Source organism: Lineus longissimus, chromosome 10, assembly GCF_910592395.1.
Source record: "Lineus longissimus chromosome 10, tnLinLong1.2, whole genome shotgun sequence".
NCBI lineage: Eukaryota > Metazoa > Nemertea > Pilidiophora > Heteronemertea > Lineidae > Lineus > Lineus longissimus.
Genome location: NC_088317.1, coordinates 16,579,957 through 16,600,559, shown reverse-complemented (window position 1 = coordinate 16,600,559; position 20,603 = coordinate 16,579,957). Strand labels below are relative to the sequence as shown.

Below are 20,603 nucleotides of genomic sequence, written 5' to 3'. Positions count from 1 at the left end.
AAAATACATACATTATAATATCGATCGGCACACATCCCTTTGATGTAACAAAACACACTGCCAAGGAGAAGTCATCAGAAAGTATGAAAACAAAATCAAAGTTTGAAAATAACGGTCCTATTGTTGAAAATGTGCATACATGTACATGTTCAGTTAATGCATCCCGATATTGATACACTGCGTTGCCTACACGGACAGTATACTGAGGAATATCGGCACAGCACTCATAGAAACAAATGTTTTAAAAACCTTCGAAGGAAAACTTTCACCGATGAGAGATAGGTTTTAAGCGAGAAAAAAACCCTAAGTGATTTTTTCAGAACCAGTATCCTGCGTAATTCTTCAAGCAGAGCCTACTTCTTATAAAAGTCAATAACTCTCGCCATGCTTGACACACATCCATCCACTACATTCCTCCTCAACGATACAGTAGACTTCTGTCAATTTAACCAATAAACTACATGCTTTGATGCTTGCTACATGAAAGTCGTGATAATACATTCGGCTTTATAATGTAATGGACGTCAATATGCCTTCAAGCTGTACGACATTTACGCCTTGGTGTAGCGAGGGGGTTTGGCGGTGTGCGGTTTCAGACGGTAGTTCAGGGCCAGCAGACAGCCTTTGTTGTTTAAATATTGATGATATTGAATTATAAGTAAGGGGAAGCTACTTGTATTATGAAAGCATATGATAGTCTGAAGTCATCCTGAGATACAGGTTTTTGATACTCCTACCTCGTTTTAAATATCGAGAGGCGGAGTATATTGAAAATCACTGGTTATGTCAGGATGGTATGAAGTTGAAAGATGCATGGTGTTGAAGGATTAGGGCAGAGATCAGAGGTTGAGAAATCTCACAACGCCCCAGGGCGCCTAGAAGTAGCTTACAAATTTCAGGTATAGGCATACTAGTACATTTCGTTCTTATGCACTGTGTATTGCAATTTAATTGATTTTTCAATAAGTCAAGGTCCTGCTGGAAGCCATTTTAATTGAAAAATCAACTTACAAGTATTTCTCATTCCCGATTCTCAAGTAAATTACTTTATTCCTGGTTCTCAATGTAAGGACTAAGTCAGCAATTCATTAGTAAGGGCTATAAAGGCAGTTATCAGGGGCAAAAGACTATGATAACCCCAGCCACAACCGTCGTCCAAAATAAGTATACCGGTTATCGGGAATAATAAATAAATATCAGCATAAAAAAAAACAAACAAATATATATAGCTCTTACATAAACGTTTCACATCTAATCCTTCGGCTGAATCTGGGGGTAGTTGATTCCAACCTGTATTCTGTTGTTTTTTATGGCACTTAAAGTCCCGAACCCTTCCAGCCCAGTCCGTTCCGTCAATTCGATTAGGCCCACTGCGGTTCATAGCACCGGAGGCGTGATTTATTGAATGCAGGTGATGTAATCCAATGATGCAAAACTTAGCGTCCAGCGTCCAAATTCTGCATCCATCCAAGTTTTACCAACTACCCTCCAAATGGGACAAACCGGTCATAGCCGCATCGAATTGCTTTCTATTTATAGCAGAGAAAGTGGCGTTGAGTAGACAGCTAGACAGCTTGTCAAACAAACCTGATGATTCTTGTCTCAAGATAACCGCGAACAAGTCAGTCAGCATCCGACAGCAGAGACCATGATAGAAATCATCAACCCACACGAGGCCAACTCATTGCATTTTGTTCACCGGATCCCCTCTTAAGGGTATAACATAGGCACAACCACTTCGGCTGGAACCACGCTCTCCAGAGAACAAGCCTCCCAGGTTTTAAATTAAATGGGGCATTCACTGCATTTCTGCAGTTTTAGTTGCTTTCGGATTTCAAGTTCTAGCCAAAATCGTGGTACCTATGGTCAACCCTTAAAAAAATAAGCACCAAATTTTTTTTTTTTTTTTTTTGAAGATTGTCAATCATCTGATGATGGTTGTTGTTGATAAATTTGCATAATCTGTGCTGGCGATTTAGCACCGTTACAGCTCATCATCTTCTTCAGCGTTCGTTCTGCAGAGAGCCTATTCCTCCTCCAAGGCAGGATGAGCGTTTTTGTGTGACACTACGGTTGGACGCCAATTGGGTTTATTGCCTAGTGACTCCGTCTTCGACCAGAGGTAGAGTCCACGCAAGCTGCGACAACAGCTCAGAAAACCTAATCCACCAATCCTTCATCATCCGCGATCAACATTCACACGTAATAAATGCTGTGCCGAGTCTGCAGCATCATCTTTTAAAAACTGTAATTAACGGCGTGTTTAATTAATCCTTCCAGTTAAGATTGCCAATTCTGAGGATAGGAAATAAACCAGCGTATTATGCACGTTTGAAATTGAGATTTTAAAGGCGCGGTTCGCCCTGCACATTGTTGACGTACAACAGTAATTAGCCAAGACTGTCAAAGATATTTTTGACTGACTGTGACGTTTCCTCGAAAAGCTGACAGCCACTGCAAATCTTACGTAATCAGAGTGACTTCTTTTCCACGTGACATTTCGTTCTATAAATAGTCAAGCTGTCCCTAGCTGATGTCAATTAGCACTGTGAGCTGTCAAGCCACGTGACAGCTCTGCTGGGGGTCATGGTCTCACGTCATGTGGGTGCCGTCACTTCGACGATAACACGATGACAGAATATCTGTTGTTAGTCTGCGAAGGTGGCGGGTATCTTTGATAGTGTGCATACGAAGCCATGTGGACTTTTAAACGTACAATTGGGGCGATGCACCCTATTAAACAATAACATAAACAAAACCCATTATTCAAAAAAAACATAACAATGTCCTTTATTTCTATTGAGCACTTAGTATCCACGGGATGAGTTGAAATCGACAAACTGAAAATCCAGGGTAGGATTTTTGGAATTAAAATATGTGTTTAGTATTGAACAAAACATCTGCAGGGACGTATGCATCAGTTGTGTAAAATACCTTATGGAGTCACAATAAGCAGATGATACCATCATTCATCACGTAGAGCAACTATGTAATACGTTGACTCGTGCTGAAATGCATTTTCAGATTCAGTAGATAAAAGACAGTAGTTTTCACTATATGATGGCTCATACGCAGTAATATACGAATTCAGATCGAAGGGTTATCCTTCAGTATACATGTCCTTCTCTTGTTTCAGTAGTAAATATTTTTCTAAAGTGTTTTTCAGTTTTGTTTCAAGTCTTCAATAATTTGGAGTAGAAAAACGAATTATTCGTTATTTTTCGTAGGCACACAACTCCTGGCTGTTTGTTTGGGGTGGAAATCTTAACGCTAAGACTACTTGATCAGATTAGCCTTTTGGTGAAAACACCAATTTGTTTAAGTCCAGTTTCGATGAATATCTGGTTAACACTGAAATTTACATTTCATATCAGTCTTCACTCGGAAGTTTCTTGCCCGCTCCACTTACCGAGGCGAAAGACACTGCTTTGTGGCCGGTGGCCTCCGTACTGCCAAAAACGATCAATTAATCGTCTTCGCCACTGCTGAGACAACGCAATCTAAAGCACATTTGGCCTCCTCGGCAAGAACACTCATTTGTCACAGTCCAATTTCGATGAATATCTAGGCGCACTGTCATCTAATCTAGGACGAGTGTATCTCAGCAGCTCATCCAGGCCGCCCCTAGTCAATTATGCATATATCATATTAGCTGACGAACATCTAAGTGTCATGCTATAAATTTTTTTCGGTATTTTAAAATAGCTTTAACATATACGACTACCTGTAATTTTATAGTGCTGTATCAGAATAAATTTGCGCGGGGTCGTGATGAGGATTGTAGTAAAAAATTCCAGCTGGATGCCTCCCGTGCATGTACACCAATTCCAATAAAACAGCATTTAACGCTCCTGGGTTTAATGGTACAAACCCATTGCTGTTCCTTTTTCGGCTAATGACGCTTTTCTTATATTTTAGTGAGAGTTCATGCGATAACTAAAACGTCAAAGGAGATACTCAATAGCTCCTGACCAGTATAACTCTATTTATCCATGTCTGTCCTCTTCCGGTACGGCCGTGTATACCTATCTCCAACTTGTGATCTTTTGTCTATCATCGAGGTATGAAGTCTGGATCTTCCAGCTGGATATTGGTACCTCACAGCACAACTGTTCAACGTACGGTCCTTGGGATCTTCCTTCCACAGTTTATCACAGCTTACGATTTCCTTCTTGTCTTTTCAGGTGAAGACTAAGCTTCCAGCTGGATACCTCACAGCGCCAATACAACTACATTCAACGCTGCCTGTATGCCTACGTGAGCCAGTTCCGGAGGCCACCACCGCAGGCCGCTCAGCAGACCATGAGTTACATGCGTGGACCCGGGGAGACAGGGAACAAGGCCGTCAAATATACCCCCTGCAACAAGGGGGACCAGACGGACGAGGATGAATTGGATGAAATCGCAGTCGTGGGGGCGAGCGATGAGCCGCAGCAATCACAGGAGCAGGAGGCGACAGGGGAGCCGCAGGCCGAGTCAGAGGATCAGGAGGAGCCCACAGTTAATGGGCCTCGGACTCTGCCCGGTGGAGGGTACATGGCGCCCTCAGATCGGACCCGGCTCATTGAAGGAGATGGGCGGACTGGGTCCTCCGGTACCATCTCCGTGGCCACGTCGCACCGGGTCAGCGAAGGTGGCAGGAAAACGGAGTCCCGCCACAGCTTAATGGACTTAGTCAGCCATAGAATCGAGAGGTTGGGGCAGAGGAAATCACACTGCTACACTAGGGATGATATAGCATTTTTGAACAAGGCTAGAGCGAACGAATACATGACTCAAAGGGAAATACGAAAAATGCGGCGGAAAGAAATAGATGAAAAATTTGGCAAGAAATATAAAATGCGGGAAAAAATTGAACTGGCTGAGAAGAAGATTGATACTGGGCCGCTCCCGGCTGACAAGGACGGGTGTCGTTGGACCTTCGTATTTGACCCATCAGGGCGACTGGCGTACTGGTGGTCATTCGTTGTCAGTATTGCGTTCGTTTACAACTTTTGGGTGATTGTGTACAGGTTTGCATTCGCTGAAATCAACAAGGATAACATCATTATCTGGTTCCCCTTAGACTACACCGCAGACCTCGTGTATATATTAGACATCTTATTTCACTTTAGGACTGGATTCTTAGATGAGGGAGTCTTACAAACAGATAGTACGAAATTGAGAATACACTACATGAACACCACGGTATTCTATGTCGACTGTCTGTGCCTCCTCCCTTTAGATTTTCTATACCTCTCAATAGGGTTTAAATCTATGCTAAGGTGTTTTCGCCTAGTCAAAATATACCGCTACTGGGCGTGGTTAGACCGCACGGAACGGCACACAAATTACCCCAACTTCATAAGGACCACTACCCTACTTCACTACCTTTTCGCGATATTTCACTGGAATGCTTGTTTACACTACATCGTAGCGGATTCGATCCTAAAATCTGATCTGTGGCAATATAACTTGGATAAGGATAAAGATGTGTTGTATTTCAACTACTTGAAGGGCCTTTACTGGAGTACGTGCGCCCTGACTACCGTAGGCGACCTGCCCAGGCCCGAGACGCCCGGGGAGTTCGGCTTCTATGTTATACAGATCGTGTTCGGATTACTCTTGTTTGCGTCTGTTTTAGGACACGTGGCAAACATCGTGGCGAGCATTAGTACGGCGAGAAAAGACTTCCAAGGTAGGACTGGTTTTTTTTAAAGATGATCGCGATCCACAGCTTTTTCTGAGACTAATTCTGTGTGTCGAACGAATCAAAACGTTGATCCGTCCACGCCAACGTATTCGTAGACGTTGTGAATCACAGCCTTGCTATTTGTGTAATTCCTGCAAACAAATCATCGCAATTTTGTATAATGGACTAATGTTCAACGAGTGAGAAACGATTCTTTCACGATCCCATTACCATAATGAGAGGCAAGGAAAGTTATGGCATTGCTCGTTTTTTTCTCTGTGTTGTAGCTTCCTATGATCATCGTCTCTGGCCTTTTTATTTGTGCGCACACCCACATATTCCGCGACCCTGTTAAATGCTGTCACCGCCCTATCTCTTGCTCCCAGTATCTCAGGCAAGAAACGTAACCAAAATGACAAGTAAAAAAGCTGCACTCGGTGGTGGCTTCCTCGATGGTAGCTTCCATTCAGCTGACGCCGCCGCTCTACGCCGCACTACCAACGTAATCCTTGAGCCTGACGACCATCGCGCGGCCCACAAGGTTTGTAATGCAATCCGCTAACATCTATCAGCTCCCGCGATGATTATACTTTATATTATTATGGTGAATACCTCAGCAAAATAGAAGCCATCAACATCCACCACTTCTCCAATCGAACCTATCAGCCTGATATTGGTTTCGATCAGCGGATCGATACAAGAATCGTAGTCTGATATCGTAGACAGGTCGTGGGGAGAAATAGTTATCGCTCGAGAGGCAGAGGTAATGGGAGATCTATAGAATCGAATCGTTTTGATTCAGACTGCGGGGCTATCCGTGTTGTAATGCCTTGCTAAAGAAATGGCGGGCCAAGGCTGAAAAAGCAGTCTGGTAGATATGGCGAGGGCATACATGGTTTTGGGGCATTACCGTCATAGGTCTAGATCTTTGGGAAAAATGCGCCATCGCTCGAGACTCCGAGGTGTTGGCAGATCTATAGAATCGAATCATTTTGATTCAATCTGCTGGGGCTATCCGTATATTGTAATGCGTTGCTAAAGAAATGGCGGACCAAGGTTGAAAGAGTAGTCGGCTGGATATGGTGAGGGGCATTCACAGAAAGGTTTGGGAGCATTGCGGTCAGAGGGACAGGTCTATATCTTTGGGGGAAATGCGCCATCGCTCGAGAGTCCGAGGTATCGGCTGATAGATGAATCGAGTGAATACGAATCGAGTCTGCGTCACGTTTGGCTGGGAAGTTAATGAAGAAAATACCTGTTGGGAGGGGAAGGGGCGATATGTGGGGGATTACGACCCCGGGTTACGACAGTGGTTACAACAGAAAAACGCGACAACCGTATACATGGAGTAAACACGAAACTTGAGGACATACGGTACGTCCGATCACGGAAAACGTTGAAAGTTTACATTTTGCGGAGGCTGAGGCCGGGGGCCCTGGAGAAGTGACATGCACACTTTCACGATTTGATAATACATGAAAAATGTATTATGCGGCGATTGTCATCAGAGGAAGGTCTAGGGGAGACGTGTGAGGATTGAAATGTTCTGTTGAGTCGGTTGCTGAGTGAGAATTTTCGTCCAATGGTGATTCTCCGAAAACAGCGTTCAATATGCATGTAACGTTAGTGAAACAAACACACGTTTCCCCCTGTGGCATACACCACTCTTGGCACATGAAAAAACACTATCTGGAGTGTCTGAACTCAGATTTATAGACCCATTGGGTCGTAAGTCTACTGGAAACATGGAAACGACTCTTTGAGCTTCTAGTTGACTGCCTTCGCATTCACAACACAACCAACAGCCGCTGGATATGTCACTCGCGAGGCAAGGAGGCGGTTATTTTATACATTTATGCGCGGCACAAGACTTGTTGCTCTTGGAGACGGTATGGCGCTGAGTTTGGATGTCTTCTGCTCTGGGCCAGCTAGGTGATGATGGCGATGACTTGAGTTCTTGATCAGGTATTAAAATATTTAATCCAAGGGGCTGTTTCTTCCGTATAATATACTCTCATGGCTGATGCGGAAGACTTTTTGAAATGTTCGTCCATCATGCTTCTTCATGTCACGATTGTCCAATCAGAGGTCATCATTTTGCCGAAGCAACGCATTGTTGTCAAATCAGAAGCCCCGAATCCACCTTCACAGACTGCCATGAGTTGACGCGTAAATATCTCAATCTACCTCAGCGATGTGGTGGTAGTCCAATCGTGTAATATACAATACAATAATTACAGTATATTTGCTCAAGCCTTACACGACTAAACGCTATATAGTGAAGCTAAAGCGATTATGACCCGAGCCCCTTGGCAACAGCCGAGAATTTCTCATCTTCTGTTCGATGTCTCGCGAGGACTTTATCGTTGATTTACAGAATTGTTTACTCGACATTGTTAATTTCATCGGTGTTTCTATTCTCCTTTCACGTTGCTCTTGGAGATGGCATCGTGCAGAGTGGGCTGAAACTTCTGCCTCGAGCTAGCGAAGGCGGCGAATGGCAAGCTTGCCAGACTCTAGGCAATATCTTCGTCATATAAAAGGTCGTCGCACAAGACGTCTGGCGGCCTGGTACTTTCGGGCTTGGAGATGCATCTGCGTTTTTCATTTTCCTTTCACGTTGCTCTTCGAGATGGCATCGTGCAAGTGGGCTAAAACTTCTGCCTCGAGCTAGCGAAGGCGGCGAATGGCATTGCCAGATTAAGTAGGCAGTGTCTTCGTCGCGCAAGACTTCTAGCGGCCTGGTACGTTTGGGCTTGATGAAACATCGGAGTTTTCCATTCTCCTTTCGCACCAAGTTGCAATGTCTGCTTCTGGACGAGAGGCGGTGGGTGACTTTGTTTCTAGACCTCATAAGCAGTGTCGTCTGCAGAGAATGCTCTAGCGCGAAAAAAAATTGACCTTTTTGTTGGTTTGAACATGATGAAACACCTGCTCCTGCCGAGCCGGAATAGCCTGATAAAGGCGGTGAATAACTTGGTTGACAGACAATAGACAGTCCCGTGTCTTCGATGTCTGGCTGTTCTTTAGGCGTCATGTCATCAGTGTTTTTGAAATGTCATCCTTTCGCGTTTCTAGAGCGCAAAAGAAACAACAGACATCTCATGCACGAGAACATGCCCCGCGGAAAGAAAGTGATCTGTCGCGTTTCCATCGGGGTAAAATAATTTTTTGTTGAGATTGAATCTCGCGCTTTTCTGGTTCATCCGGGTACTTGCTCACTGCTTAGGTTGTAACCTACAGTCGATTATTTAAACATTCGCCTTTCTAGAATGAAAATGAAAATGAAATGGTCTTATTGAAAATCAATCGTCTGACATTGTTTAAAGTGCGCGTGGGAATTACAATGGAAAGAGTGGGAATGTCAACACTCGATAATTTCATATTCCATAAAATTCAATATAAGGTCGAATCGACACAGAAATAGCGTGTGTGGTGCGTGGTAATGCATCGAAGATCTACTTTACCATGTTGTACTATCAAAGTCAAAGGGCTCTTTAGAACACATGTTGTTTGTTAAATTAGACCTGATCACACACATATTCATATGTAAATTATAGTCCTGATGTATGGAGATGGCCCCAAACTAGTTAATGGCCCAAGTGTGGAAAAACATATCGGCACTCGTTGGTTGAGCAGACCGTGCTTTGTCATCGCTCTTCCATCCATGCCGTCGACATGGCAGCAGAAGAAGGGCCTAACACATGTGAATTTAAGTATCGTAAATTCAATGAATTATCATTATTCGATTATTGTAGACATTTTTTCGAGCTTCGAAAGGCCGCATTGGCTGTCGTAGAGATTCAAAGCACAGCAGCGGAAAAGGTTCAAAGCGTACTTGGTTCTTGCTGCATGTACGTTCGCCTTCCTTTCATCTGTAACATCTAAACTATATAAAAAGCCCAAAAAGCCAAATATATTGAAATCGGGTGTATCATAGATTACACCATGTTACAACAGCCTTTGTTAAAAAATTAGGCCGAATTTGATGGTAAAATACGTTGTAATGGGACTCAGTGTCGGTTTCTTTGCTAATGAGGATATATCACGTCGACTGGGAAACAGGTGCCGCTAGTTGTAAGCTGAAGACAGTATTTACTGAAGCGAATGTGTAAGCGGCTTGTTGTAGGAGAAGGGCTAAAGCTACAGCGTGCGAAGACCCCCAACCAAGTCACGTCGCTCAATCAATGAAGACTCCATCCCGGAATCGCCATTCTTTACCAACATGCCATAAACTTCAATTAACTTGACTGGCAGAGTACATTCTTGGGTTGTATTTGCTCAATATCCAATGGCAACTGTTCTTGTTGATTCTTGAGAACTACTTGCACTCGCTGTGTTGACACTGACTGCGGGCCATCATGAGTTTTAACGCTGTAATCCTAGTTTTATTGCTGGAATCGTAGGGCGACGGAATTAAGAAATTGTCGTGATGGTGTGGTGGGTGTAAATATCTTCGGGCGGTTTGTCAATGTATGAGTTTAAGAAGAGGATTAAACGGGTTTGATAGGAAATGGGAATCGGAGCACCAAAAGTTCTCAATCAAGGAAGAAGTGGAAACATTTGGCATTTGGCAACACGGATTATCTTATCCGCTTTGGCGCGATTACAACGTACTCTTAGTCCAGAAAGTCTACTCGAATCCCAATAACTCTTCTTCATCCCTCCCCAATCCTCAGTCAACCAGAATCCCACAAGCGTGTAATTGTCCTTGGCATTATAAAGTACACCAGACAGCTCCCGAATCCGGGTTATCTGTACTTGACCTTTTGTTGTGATGACACCAGGCAAGTGAAGCCAAAGCGCTGGACGGAATGATACTGTGTCTGTGGGTCTTCATCGTCACCCTCCACAGTGCAGCAGAATCCCACAGGCGTATATAATTGTCCGTGACATATAGTACCCTAGACAACTCTGACCGTATCGGGGTTATCTGTCCTCTTGCTTGACCTCTGTTGAGATAGCAGGGGGTCGTGACTCTGAGTGACCGGTCGGGATAATGATGTCTCTCACATGATAAGGCTCAATATGGTGATTGGAATGGCTGATGAGTGTACAATATGTGGTGTTGACAGAGTCATCAATCTGGCGGCTACTCTATTATAATGACGCATCGCTGTGAATATAGTTAGTTGCAATGTGGAGTGGTTAAGCAATGCACCCGAAGGTCTTGGGTGCAGCTTCGCCAATTATGACTTCAGGATCTTTGTAATGCCACTGCGTCTCAAAAGAAAAGAAGGAACTTGTTCTAACGATAGGAAAAATCGTAGCTCGAAGAGTACCTCTGGCAAATTGTGAGGCACTAGGCAGCATCAATCTCTCCTCTTTATGAGCAGGGACTGTGTGACCACGGCCAATGGCGTGCGTTGTAAACACTCGTTGTTATCGTCGCCCGGGGTAAACTAAGATAATATTGGTATGAAAATTGGCAAGAGCATTTCACGTGATTAAAGTCGATTCGTAATCTATCTAATCTTGAAAGACCTGAACCAAAATAACTGGTACATTATCTTTTTCATTCAATGAAATATGTGCATTAAGCTGGTATGGATTCATATCAAAACCCACACGTAAATGGCGTCTTAGACTTCCATATGGCAGAACGACATCATGAAGCTGACCTGGATTCTGCGCATCACGCGGCATCACACATCTCCCATTGCAAGAAGAGTTTTTACATGATTATTGTATGGTAACAATGACAATTCATGGTCCTTGTCATCACATGATCGAATATAATTATCACCTCTAGCCTTGTGTAATATAGTTTTCTGTTCGCTTGTGGCAAATCCCTGGAATGGTATTTTCGGTAATACCATGAATACGTGGATAAAATTCAGCATTGATTTCAATGCGAATACTATTGATGCATTCGGTTATCAAAACATTGCGCTATATTTGGATTCAAATCGATAATTGGAATTATCTGAGTTCAAAAATAGGCTGAGTTTGTTTATTTTCGGTATATAATTGGCAATTCTGCTTGAGGTGATAAGGTGGATAAGTTTAATTTTCCGATTTTGCATCTGAAAGCAAATATACACAGTATCGCTCGTAAAAATATCACCCGCCTCATTCAACTTGAGCATCCAGGGTCAAATAATATTTTTGTTTATCACACGAAACCATGAATTGTTTAGATCAATTTAGATTTCAAATAGCAGAACTCACACAACAGGTGCGACTCTGATGGTTATGTGTATTCACAAATAGAAATTGTTAACAAGAGTCATCTGGTATCCTTGAATATCAAAACTGAAGCGGCAAACGCATGGCGGCATCATGCACTGCCCAACCAGCACCATGGGAGAATCCTAAAATGTGGAATGCGGAAATGATGGTTAACTGACATGGGGAGTTGCCTTGGTCCGACGGTGAACCATTCCTCATCAGCCGTGGCGGCATCCGAAGACAAATAATGGTCTCCAGAGAGAAGCAGAGGTGCTGTGCGAGTTTGGGATCGTGGCCGTACAGATTCTGGCTGATTTACATAGGGATATCTATGTTCCCCGCGATCCATGGTAACAGTTTCATGGTAACAGTTCCATGGTTGTATGTAAATTGATTGGGGTCTGATCTGTCGCTCATTGGTTGATTAATTCTGGTATTTTCACGCACCTGTATTATGACAGAGTGCAATCGCACCTTTAATGACAAGGTACAATCATGGTGGTCTGTGTTGGCAGAGTGAACATCCTCCAATCTGCTCGGAGAATGAAAACATCTTTGATAGTAAATTACAGTCTCTGCTTTTCTATGTATAGAATGGTTAGAGAGCAATGCGAATGCATCACATGTGAGCTTACCACAAAAGGAAAAGATTGTTGATGACTATTATAGTTCCAGCTTTTCTTAACTTCAAAAGGTACTCGTTGCTTCAATGACGTCGAACATAGCATTTGCAATTACCGGAGTCACTAATCCTGGCGGCGTTCTTTAGGGACTTGGCTATAATTCAATCTACAACTGCTCATCCCCTTCAATTAGGAGCCTGGCTTATCTCTTCTATCATAGACGCGTAATCAACGCTGTGTTGGGAAAGAGCAGGGAGATTTACGAAGGGAGGTAAACAAAATACTGGCAACCAAGGCAGTGCTTTACCAGGAAAGGCAAGCTCGGCAAACTGGTAGGCCTGCCGGATTCCCGGTAATCCGTGGAATTGCGTCTCCAGTGTAATCAACGCTGAGTTGTCAACGCTGAGTTTGGAAAGAGCAGGGAGATTTACGAAGGGAGGTAAACAAAATACTGGCAACCAAGGCAGTGCTTTACCAGAAAAGGCAAGCTCGGCAAACTGGTAGGCCTGCCGGATTCCCGGTAATCCGGGGAATTGCGTCTCAAGTGTGTTTACGGGTTTGGATGGCGTACTCCTACAAAATCACATGCTGAATTCTTTTAAAGTGCATGTTACTGCATATAAAACACCCCTTGCATATAAAATGTTGTTAAAACATCCGATATGTCTTTAAAATAAACATTGCATCAGGCAATAGTAAACACTAGACATCGATGATATGAAAGCTCAAGGCTTAACAAACCAATAAAAATGAGTGGGCGGCCTTTTACTTCAATGTTTGTCCTCATTCTCCTGCTTCATTAGTAAACTATTTTTCCAAAAGTGTAGGACGTTTTTCCAATAGCATTCCGCGAAGTTACTATTTATAGCTCACAAGGTCATTTGCATAAGATATTGATGACGTTTTAGTCACGTGACAGTCGGACATCGACACTTATTTCTACGCATTTGAGCTTATTTCAAAGTCAATTATCTTTGACCCTGCATTGTTTTTAGCATGAATGATACCATAGAGTCAGAGAGAGAAATATTCAGAACAATTATGTAGTATTTCCAACACTCGGACATGTGCCAGATTGAATCTAACTGCCCTAGTTAGAAAGCCTGAAGCCATTACGAAACTGCATGTTTGTCCGACATTGCCTGTAATTCAGCGATGGGGAAATAGAGGGCAGCAGCTGCAGTGACGTCATCTTCGCGGAATGCTATTGTTGGCAAAAGCGTCATTCGTTATTTTTAACATGCTCAAGTCCTTTCGCGAAAAACATTTCGTCACCCGGCTGTAACTTTCCGCCACACAGCGCACGCTAGAATTCTGTCAACAACATGACAAAAAGCTAACGGTGAAACCAGCAAGGGCGTTTCGGTTATCTTCATCCGACTCTTAGTAAAAATTGCGAAAACTTGGCTTTATATACCTAGCTATTTTAGTTTTTCTACCTTACACGATCCCCTTTAGCGACAATCAAATCATCACCAAATCGAATGACAAACGCCAACATAAATGTTGATAAGCGCGATGCTAAATCTCTTTTCTCCTTTCACAATTGTTGCGCACACTGTCAACAACATGGACATAATCGTAAATCCAGCAATGTCGTCCCGGTCGTCATTCGCTTCTTTATTTCGTACTCAGCTATTCTGGTATATCTACACATACCATTTAACAATCAAATTAACGCAACATCAAATGACAAACGCCAAGATAAATGTCGCCAAGTGCGATGCTAAATATCTTTTTATGTTTACGCAAATGTTGTTGCACAGTGTGAGATAGAATCTGGATAACAACATGGCCTCGGGAGAGCCGATGCTAAAAATTATCATCGTCTTCGGCCGGGTCTTGGTATGACGGATGGGCTACCTACCGGGATTACAGAACGCTCGGTGGTCCCAGTGGGCCCATATAGGAGGCACGTTCTTGACACATAGCATCAGGTTTATCAATGGATACCGCCTCTAATATATTGCTGAACGTGATCATATCAAACATGTGGTAGAACCAGTGATCATAATGTCATATCTAAGTATGACAGAACGGCATGAACATTGCATACAGGAACATGTGCATGATATACACATATAAAATAGTCATTGAGGGGAAATGGACGTAATGGACGTCTCAATCCAAGTCAAGTTAGTCAGATAATCTTGTACATCACTTGTATATACTGTACATAAACTCTGTCCAACCCGAAACGAAACCATCAAGCATCCTCTCGACCACCTGCCTCCATAGATTTCCCTGTGCTGCCAATAACACGTTCAGCAGCATAGCAAAACCCTTGCGGCGTTTCTGGCATTGAAAAATACAACGAATAGGACCACATACCCACACGCTAAATGCCGTCTGTACATTAGCTTGCCAGTCGATACTGATGGACCAACCAACCTCGACAAAAACCTCGGCGGCAGACTTCGTATTGCAATGGCCGCCTGCATCAAAAGCTCGAAAACTGAGACAAGACCACTAATGAATATTCATAGGTTGGAGGGTCGAGGCCTATCTATTAGACGAGTGCATGTTTTTTACTCTCAAGTACATATTTGGAGAGGTATTGAAAAAATATTTGCTGTGGCAAGTCTACAGATATAAATTAATTGTTTGGTAAAAAAAATAATTTTGAATTTCGACAACCTGGCCATAGGGGGGTGGTTCAAATTTGGAGTGAAAATGGCCGAAATGGGTGAAAATGTCCACTTGTGTCAAACTTGTCAATTTTAAAAAAAATTTCCGTGGTCAATCACCAATTTAAATCGCACCAGTTACTCGCAAGACTAACCCGTATATCATATCCGAATTTCAGTTTCACTACTTGACGCATTCTTTGATGCGTCGCGGTCAAACATTGACAATTTAACTGCTAAAAGGCTTAAAAAATCAATTGTGGTCTTGTCTCAACTTGTATTTCTATGAGTCTTGTGCTTAACGATGACAAGAAAAAAGCATTTAGAAAAAACGCGTCACTACCAACTCCAAGATATCACAGGCACCTTATTTTCTGTCAGTGGCATATCACACTTACTTCATACATCTAACAAACCTCTTAGATATTATTTGTATGAGGAGAAATCACTGATGGTGAAAAAATATGACTGTTGAAATCACCTGCCGGGTGTGCGCAGCCTGGAAGGCCTTGATTGCACGGAAAGCCATTGCCTTTGACAGAAATAGTCGTCTTCTTGAAAGTCTGACAGCATCTTTGATATGTGAGTCTCTAAAGTGCACTTAAATTGGTTGTTATAATATTTCAATTGGATTCAAGTGGCGGGGGATTCGGATGACGACTGGAATGATCTTGTTCTGTATTGCCTTTCTTGAGAGATTCGTGTGTCAAGTTGAATTGTTATGATGCTACATTTTATTTCATGTTCGTTGGTTGTAATCACGAAGAATATGATCATGAAGATGCTAGGAGAAGGTGCTTTGCGACATTATGGTATTAAAAATAAAGGTTTTGAGCTTCTGAGCTTGAAAAACTATTAAAGAGTTTTCGTCCAACACGAATATGTACCCCGTAGAGGTTTTTTGGTATGATGTAAAACCCAAAATAGTTTTTGCGAGATTCTGAAAACCTTCTGAGAATTTTGTTTCTTCACTGAAAAAATCTACCGGTGCCATATTTGTAATGGTCAAAAACCCTAAAAAATCTTTATTTCTAATAGTGGGCTGACTCGGTGGCATGATAAGAGTTCCACTACTCAGACGTTACTGTAAGGCGAGGTTAAATAGACCCTGGGGTGAAATTGCACCAACTCCCAAAACATATTTTGGGCTAACTATGACAATCTTAGCCAAGCATAAATGAAGGCTAACTCATCGAAAAAGCTTCCCTATCGCTCTATGTAACATTAGATTTTATACAAATCTTAAAACTGTTTATTTAGTTTCTGTTAGTGATGTTGTCCAGCTACTGTTTCATTCGGTACGAGCTTTATTTGAAATTTGACTCATATCCAATATTTTGTCAATATTCATAACATTCTGGTACCAATATTTACCTCCGTGTCAGTTATCAACGGCAAGCAAGTGCACAATTAAAAAGCAAATGTGCGCCTTCTCAAAAACGCAGCCATTCCGAATTTTGACAAAGGACATTCGCTTAAATTACTAATAAACTGGTTTGAATTGAATTGTGTGCCAAGAAACCGTTGCCTGACCGTGCCATTAACTTCAGACACTTTCTGCTAAACATTTCGTGTATTTGCCCTTGCCGGTTTGGGCAAATCGACCATATCAAAGCCGTTTCGTGGGGGTCGATGTTATCGAGATTTCCCCTGATAAGCCTTTGATAAGACAGTAGAACAATGGGAATTTAGGCCGAGGTGACAACAGACCGTGTACTGGGCGAGGCCTTAATTCTTTTAACGGCAAGGTGAGGGGAAAAACACGTAACGAAATGGAAATTGCGTGTCCCCTTGACATGTACATGTACGTGAAAAGCTCATTACCAATTAGATAAGACAAGATTAACAATACTGATAAGATATGTACAAGAATTTATAAATGAATATAAAATGAAGAAAAAATTGAAAAAATTGAAAAATGTAGTGGATTCAAGGGAAGTCGAAACCGTGACCATCAGATCGAAAGACCAGCATTCTAACCGTTGAACCACCGACGCTTTCATGTAAGGGATGAGATTTTCTTTCAGCACCCGACGTATTAGGGTGCACACTTTGACTTGCACGTCGTTTCAATAATCATTCATCTTCTTTAGCCAATTATGCGATGATGATACTTGAATGACATTGATTTTCATCCCCCTAGCTATTGAGAAAAGTAGAAGAACGTATTGATTCTGCTCGCGTTTGAAATGATTCCCCGGGGGTATGGCTGTCGAAACAAATACTTGGGTTTATTCAAGGTGATGCTTGGCTAAACCGATTGGATCAGACATATTTTAGATTTTTTCTTGATCAACCGGCGAGATGGCCATCTTAAGTCCTTTCATATGCGAGTGGCGTCAGAATTCTTTTCAAAGTGGTGTCAGAAAGCATCATGTTTGCGAGTCTTTTTCATCGTCCCTAAACGCGCGCTGCTAAAAGTTGTGCTTCTTAATATTCTTCCGTTGCAATATATATTTCATGAAAACCAGAAAACAAGGGACCCTAAGGAATGCTAAGGTTTTGGTCGACAGTTCATTTTATTTTTCTACTTTAGTAATAGTATATGTACCATTTTTCAAAGGTCTTACCAAAATGTTGATGCCTATGGTCAACCATTGAAGTGGGACCATAACTGAGCTTTTGAAAGATAGCAACTGTGCTTTTGCAGTCGAACAGTATAAGAAGGTTGTTCCAACTTCACGACTTCATAATGACGACCTCTCGGTACTTGGCCCTTGACCTATCCTAAGGTTCAACGTCGTGTACACACAGCCGTATTTACAAACAGGTTCTAGAATCCTTCTACTGTGTGTAGAATCAATTCCCCCTGGACATGGATGGCCAAATGGCCGTTGGATAGTTTACCCAGGAGCTTGAAAGGGCAAAGAATTGTAGATTGGTGTTTAGATCATTGACCCTGGACCTGATGGCAGTGTTGACCAACTGCAATCTAGGTGACAAGGAGCTGTTGTTGGAGTGGATCCAAGCTTACACCACGTCTGGCAAGCATGAGAACCTTATCCGTGCTGTTTGACCCTAACCATCACGGCTCATCAGTGTGCAGCCAGTGAAAGATCAGACTCGCCAGATTCTTATGCATCTTATGAAACGTTCTTTTGTACTTCTTAACTGAGGTGAACTAAGAATGAACCTCAAACGGAAAAAAGCGTTTTTTCTTTTGCAGGGCCTTTGTCGCTGTATAGGCCTACATTTATGCTAAAGTGGAAAAAAGCCACTGCCGCATTCTCATTGGTCAATACACATTATAACTACACAAGTGCCTCGGCCAAACCGTGAAATGTCCGCCAGAGCACTCTTCCGCCCAAGGCGTCAGTCTCATCTGTGTGTGTCTCTGATGCCAAACAAGGAATATCGCAAAGTGTCACATCATTTCTCGGACCTTAAGCTTCGTTGTAACATTGCTATAATAGAAATAAGCCATTGCCCTTTCCATTGGTCAGTTTACATCTAATAACTGCTATAACAACCCTGGTACCTCGACCAACCGTGAAATGTCAGCCACATCACACTTCCGCCCAAGAAAATCACCACCCTGGGCGAGTGAGTCTCGTTTACGTATGTCTCTGACGATGACTGTCTCAAGCTGCATGGGGCAATCTCAAAACGCGCCAGTCGTTGATTCCAATTTGCCGAACGCTGCCTAGAGCCGAACACGGTAGTATATGGCATACTGATAGGATTATTTATGTACCCCGCAATGACATTAGCAATAAAAGGTAATAACGGTGGTTGTGGCGAGGTGATATGACTGCTGTTTCGCATGGTTAGGGTGTTTAGGTACAGTCTGTGTCGAAACATATTGCGCAGACTCTTTGACATTGGTAAAAGTGCTATTCTGCAATGACGTTGTTGTTGAAAGTTACTTTGGCGAAATAAACAAAGCGATTTAAAACACAGTTTGAAAGATATCCATAACATTTAGAAAAATTGATTACCGGATAGTTTACTGATGGCTGACGAGAAGAAAACAAGTTATTTGAAGAAATAACAGTGTAACTTTTATAATTGTGGTTAACTGAAGAAGAAGCAGATTTTATCTCGACACTAAATCTTTGTTAAAACATGAAATAGCATTAAAAATCCTCGTTTCCTTCATTCTCCGGGCGCTACTGGACACAGCAACGGATTATAGCCCGTATACCACAAGTGAGCGATTACTCAGCAATGACACTGAATATATGATTCATCATTACCATTGATCTTGATTTTTACCTCCATATCATTGGACATAACAAATTTCCAGACTTTTTAACATGGCCAGCAGCCATTGTGACGGCATGGTTGGCTGCATGATTCATTAAACTGCATCCTTCCATTGCAACCCAACACCATGGAATACAGCCGCGGAGGTATCCGACTCCCCAACAGAGTGATTCGAATGATTAATGCACTCAGCAATGACATTTAGTAATAAAAGTCAATAATGGAAGGAAAGGAATATATGGTGTGTGGATGCAATAATTATCTTAGTGCCAATTTAGCCTAACATTAAAGGTTGGTTGGTATTTGTTGGCGCCAGAGGACCATCGAACTGGCTGGTGCCCAGGCCCTCCTCCTCACGTTGCGAGTCTTGCCGCTGCACACTTATCGTTGCGCGGCCTAGTGGCGCTGCTGGCCTAGGCCAGTCCAGACATGGACGCCTGGTCTTTGGGAACGATCCAACGGTTCTTTTCGTTGCATGCCCCATTGTGAAAAACCAAGTGTCCTGACGTGCAAATTACCTCTTTTGTCCTCCATTAGTTCATTGTTTCAAAATCTGCAAGAAAAAATAGTAAATTTGGTGGCTCTTTCCCCCTCTAGTTACTGAAATTCTCAGAAAGTAAATATTCTTGACAAATCTACGTACAGTCGTTGTATAAACAATGTAGAGCTGCCATAGTGCAGAGAAGTATAGATACATGTATAATAAAGAACACAACACTTTATCACAAATGGTAATAAGAAGTTAATAAAGCGTAAGGGAAGGAATGGGATCTGGATGCAATAACCATCATTGTTGCAATTTTAGCTTTGCTGTCTCGGTGGTTCAATGGCGTGTTTAACCAATATCTTGCGTCTCAGTAGACATAACAATATTGGATTTGCGAGGTTCATTATGTCTTTTCTTGACACATAGAGTGAAGACCTACTTCACATGCCAATCTCACAGTGAACTAACCAGAAAGTTGACATGTACTTTGGCCTTTAAAATATCTCCATAAAAAACCTACAACATCAAACGCAGGTTCCACCTGATCCACGATATTCTTGGCTTCGCTCATACGATTCGGTATTTCGTCTTCCTGTGTCTTGGGTGTATGCAATCATTTATCCGACTCATTCGTTATAACAGCTTCTTTTTTCAGAATTAATTTGCATACGATGAAGACACAATTTACAAAATAACAACAAATGATTTTGACCGTGGTGACGGCCAACAGTGACCTTGGCCGCCAGCCATACATTTGATGGTGTTTCTTCTTCAATGCATTTCATCTCACAGTTTCTACTTTTCTCTCTTTGTAGGTA

At 42.4% G+C, this 20,603-nt stretch overlaps 1 protein-coding gene across 6 annotated transcripts in view; it reads left to right on the top strand.

Annotated features, from left to right (window-relative positions):
• The window catches only part of LOC135495137 (cyclic nucleotide-gated channel rod photoreceptor subunit alpha-like), a 174,405-nt gene that overhangs the window by 24,314 nt on the left and 129,488 nt on the right, over positions 1-20,603 (top strand). For all 6 annotated transcript variants that reach the window (XM_064783574.1, XM_064783573.1, XM_064783575.1 and 3 more), the window contains exon 2: positions 4,185-5,677. In XM_064783574.1, the coding sequence (XP_064639644.1) occupies positions 4,303-5,677 (1,375 nt within the window). In that variant the 5' untranslated portion in view covers positions 4,185-4,302. The remainder of the gene's footprint in view (positions 1-4,184; positions 5,678-20,603) is intronic.